At 32.3% G+C, this 4748-nt stretch overlaps 1 protein-coding gene across 2 annotated transcripts; it reads left to right on the top strand.

Moving 5' to 3' along the window:
- Nucleotides 1-928: 928 nt before the first annotated feature.
- On the top strand, nt 929-4748 carry LOC114052414 (60S ribosomal protein L10-like). 2 transcript variants are annotated; one of them, XM_027875017.1, is made up of 6 exons: nt 929-984; nt 2291-2349; nt 2593-2700; nt 2994-3132; nt 3989-4151; nt 4507-4748. In XM_027875017.1, the coding sequence occupies exons 1-6, from the start codon at nt 962-964 to the stop codon at nt 4660-4662; spliced, it is 648 nt and encodes a 215-aa protein (XP_027730818.1). In that variant the 5' UTR covers nt 929-961; the 3' UTR covers nt 4663-4748. The 2 variants fall into 2 exon arrangements, with proteins under 2 accessions (XP_027730818.1, XP_027730810.1); XM_027875009.1 differs by having other exon boundaries at nt 2291-2367.

Below are 4748 nucleotides of genomic sequence, written 5' to 3'. Positions count from 1 at the left end.
TTTTTTATTTTCTTAATGTATTTAGATTTAAATTTTAGATATTTAATTTTGTATATTGCTAATTATCTTACGAAAGATGATGTTCTGAGGATGTATAAAGGGGACAGTTGATTAAAGAGTGGTGAGTGTGTCGATTATGGGCCCCTGCCCTGCTCATTGGTAAGTAGTCTCTGGTTTTGGTGTGTTTTTTTATAAAAAAAAATAGAAAACAATTTTTGTATCACAATTTATTTTTATGCTGTCTAAGTGGTAGTTACTATTTCAATTTGTATTTTGTTGATTTAATTTTGTGTGAAGAATTTTCATTTACCTCATGGAAATAAAGAGGAAGTAAAATTTTTTTTTTACTAAGATTTATTTCGTGTTTGGAATGTCATTTTGTTTTGTTTACCTATGTTTATTTGTTATGGGCATTTTTTTAATTTTAGGGGGAGACAACAATGGTAGCTTGTTTTTAAAAATATTTAGCTTATTTTTTAAATAGCATTATTTTGTAAGTTTCAAATTTTTTATTGTGTCTATGTTTTAGTAATTTTTGTATTTTAGGTTTTCTTTAGTTTGTATTTTGGTTTAAGTGATGTTATTTTTATTTATATGCTTGATATTGACTCTTTTAATGTTTTAAAATGTTGAGTATTTCATATTTTTTTTTGGTTTTTTATGCATTGATTTTTCTGCAAGAAGCTTGATTTGTATTGTTAAAGGGTACCGGTTTTATTTTTGTTCATCTCATTAGTTTTGTATTGGGTTGTGTTTTTTTGATAATGGCTTTTGTATTGTTTTTTCCAAGTCGGGGTTTGATTTTTCGTATTTTGATATTTAATATATGGTATTTTTGGTATTTATTATGCACCCTTTTTTTTTCTGGGGCTAGTTCAGTTCCGCCTCTTTGAAAACGCGCCAAAACGCGAGACTATTTAAGGACTGCGCAGGCGTTGAACTTTCTTTGTCTGCGTTGACTATGGGGCGCCGCCCGGCTCGTTGGTAAGTAGTCTTTGTTTTTGATGAATTTTTTTATGAGAAACTAGTGGAAAACAGTTTTAATTTTTTGTATGACAGTTTATTTTTATGCTGCGTAAAGGCTAGTTACTATTTGAATTTGTATTTTATCGATTTAATTTTGTGTGGAAAATTTTAATTTACCTCACGGAAATAAAGAGGAAGTAAAATGTTTTTTAGTAAGTTTTCATTCCTTGGACTTGATTTCATATTTGTTTTCCATTCTTCCTGTCACTTTGATTTGGGGTATAGTTTTGGAATACGAGACTAAATCTCTTGCCTCAGCCTACTTTAATTGTGTTGTATTCCACAGGCCTCAGTTCCTACTGCCAATCAGGTTCTGAGGCAAGAGGACATTTCCATATTTAAATCCAGTTCCCTTTCCTTAAGGCCCAGGGAAGAGGGCAGGGAAAGCTTTTTCCCAAGTCTTTAATCATAGGATTTGTCTTTCATAAATAGAACAGTAAAAAAAGGAGAACATGTTCAGCTTCTAGTTTGAAGGGGCCTGGAAGCAGAGGAAAGAAAGGCAGTTTCCTATTCAATTATTTAACATAATTATTACATAAAACTACAGTAAAACACTTTAAAACCCCATCCTTAAAGAAAATTTACTTTACATTTCATCCCCAAACACCATTTAAATTATAATCTCTCATAAACCATAAGAACTAATACACAATTTTTTTTAAAAGACTGCTTACAGTAAAGCAACTATATCACACAAAATAATCTTTAAAACAAACCAAATTGCCAATCCAGGCTCATACATCCACAAGCCAAAATATCCTAAAAATAACCTAAACCTTTTTACCTCAATTTTCTTTGTAAAGTGAACTACAAAAAAAAAATGACAACTCAATCCAATAAAAAACCCAAATAGATTTTCTTGCAAAATATCAAAAACAACTGGAAATAATTTAAAAGTTAACGTCAGTAATTACAAACCTCTGTGGTTCTAAAATGACTTCCTATTTTCTAAAAAACACATTTGTACATAACAATTTACGTATAATACAATTGTGAAATCCTTGAAAGTATGATTTAATATAATTTTTTTGTTTATGCCTTTACTTAGCACAAGCTACTTAGCATGTTTTATCTATGTGGTGCAGTATTGTGCTAAGTACCATTCCACTAAGCAATTCCAATTACAAATTTCAAATAACTTTATTTTCTTAAAACCTAAAAGTAAAACAAAAGTAAAATTTTCCAGCTCTCTTTTTCTCACATTCATTTCATATAATCTATACTAATTTACAATTAATTCCTTATTATATCTTCTTCCTCTAAGCTATAGATATTGTAAGAACAAACCATATCCAAAATCACGTTTCTGCCGAGGCGTTCCTGGTAAGTACTATTTGGAAGGTAAGGATCTAAAGCCTAATACTTGAAATTTAAGATAGGTGGTATTACTCAACATAAAAAATTTTTTTTATTTAACTGATACTTCAAAGTCCATTAAACACTTCTAAAATTTAACATATCTCTGAATTGTACTTTGGAAAATGTTAAAATATTTTCCCATCTCATGTCAAACTGTACTTAAATAAGACCAAATTTAAACTGAAAACTTCCTTTACCTTTTCACAGATGGCAAGATACGGATTTTTGACCTAGGTCGAAAAAAGGCAAAAGTGGATGAATTCCCACTCTGTGCTCATATGGTGTCTGATGAATACGAACAACTGTCCTCTGAAGGTAAAAAAAAAACCAAACTACTAGATAAATGCTTTTGTGGAGATCTGGCCATCGATCAGTGTTTCTGAAATCCTCTACTTTGTGTAACAGCAGAGAAAAGGACAACTTCAGAGTTACATTAAAGATAGAACTTACTCTCATTTTTTAAAAATGTCTGCAACATAATACGTCATATTCATATTTTATTGACTTCTACAACACTAAAATGCTTGTAGTGGTACAAAAACCTAACTATCATTGGCAAAACTCTAAATTTACAATTCAGTTGTGCCAATACTTTTCTTTCTCTATAGCCTTGGAGGCTGCACGGATCTGTGCCAACAAATACATGGTGAAGAGTTGTGGCAAAGATGGTTTCCACATCCGTGTTCGACTGCACCCTTTCCATGTTATTCGAATCAACAAAATGTTGTCTTGTGCTGGTGCTGATAGGTAATAAAGTTTCTTTGACTCAAAAGTAGATATCTATATTCCATTTGGTTGTTGTAAGTAAGTTTCTAAATGCTTTGTAACCATCTATTTACCCAAAATGGCTACTTAAATAATAGTGTTTAATGCTGCCTTATCCAATAAAGATGACTATCAGGTTGTTAGTACTTTTCCTTTTGTCACATATGAGTAGGGTAGCAAAGTAGCTGATGGGGCAAGGAGGAAGTGAAAATTCATACCCAAATCTTTAAAAATAAGTACAAACTAAGTTTTATTCTGAATCCTCAAGTTGTATTTCTGCCACACAAGTCAAATGTTTGCAGAAGCAAACAACCTGGACAAAGCTTAAAGATCATTTTCATTGGATTTCCCAACCTTCATAAAGATGGCCAAGGTAACTCCATTGGTTAATTCTTGTAAACCTGAAAGAAAATGAGTGTACTCACATATGTAAATGTAGCTGTAGGAAAACTTAATGCTTTAAAAGACTACTTGGAAATTGAAAATTGGCATTGGCCGATGTTTGGATGATTATCCGTAAATTGTTCATAACTATATGTTTGAAATGTTTTCTTTGAAATGCGCCTCAAGGACATAATTTTTTTGATTTTTGTTTTACGAAAAATGTGTGTGTATATACATTTTTTTTTAAGCCTTGGCAGTAGTCAGATTGTATCCAATAAATCCACTCTCAGATTTCTGAAAATAGTTTAAATTTGTTTCTGATCATATCGTTCTTGTGTTTTATGTTTGAGGGCTGGAAATTTTCTCTCCATAACAAATCAGATGTTTAAAAATGATTCAGAGGAGGTTTAAGTGTCACAAATGCCATTTTCACAATCGTCTTTTCTTTCTCCAGGCTGCAAACAGGCATGCGGGGTGCCTTTGGGAAACCTCAGGGTACTGTTGCTCGTGTTCATATAGGACAGGTGATCATGTCTATTCGCACCAAAATCCAGAACAAGGAACATGTGATTGAGGCTTTGCGCAGGGCCAAATTTAAGTTCCCTGGTCGCCAGAAGGTAAGAGATACTCATTTGATGAAAGACCTATTTGTCTTTTCATCTCCTAAATATTTAGGGTTTGTATTCATTTCAGGAAGGGGTATTCTTCTGATATTAGTGATTATGGACCAATTAAAAATGTGTATATAATTGCTCTGTGGGTGAAGCATTTATATAAATAATGCTTTAAGTATGTTGTACATATGTTATCTCATTTTGATCTTAGTAACAACCCAGTGACATAAATTTTTCCATTCTTTACTTTGATATCATCAGAGACCTGGAAAAATACCTAGGAAATAAAGTGAAATCTTATAGGGATATAGACAGATCTAGTTTACCCCTATTATATCCTTTATTACGTTTCTTGCAGATCCACATCTCAAAGAAGTGGGGCTTCACAAAGTTTAACGCAGATGTATTTGAGGACATGGTAGCTGAGAAACGTCTTATTCCTGATGGCTGTGGGGTCAAGTATATCCCCAGCTGTGGTCCACTGGACAAGTGGAGTGCATTCTACTCATCATAAAGGGGAAGGATCTTATGTATTATTTAAGCTGATATCCTTGCTTATCCCCAGATATTAAGCTACAAATAAATCTGAGTTTCTGCTTA

Source organism: Vombatus ursinus, unplaced genomic scaffold (assembly GCF_900497805.2).
Source record: "Vombatus ursinus unplaced genomic scaffold, bare-nosed wombat genome assembly UNPS02003567.1, whole genome shotgun sequence".
Classification (NCBI taxonomy): domain Eukaryota; kingdom Metazoa; phylum Chordata; class Mammalia; order Diprotodontia; family Vombatidae; genus Vombatus; species Vombatus ursinus.
This window is presented reverse-complemented; position numbering and strand designations above follow the sequence as displayed.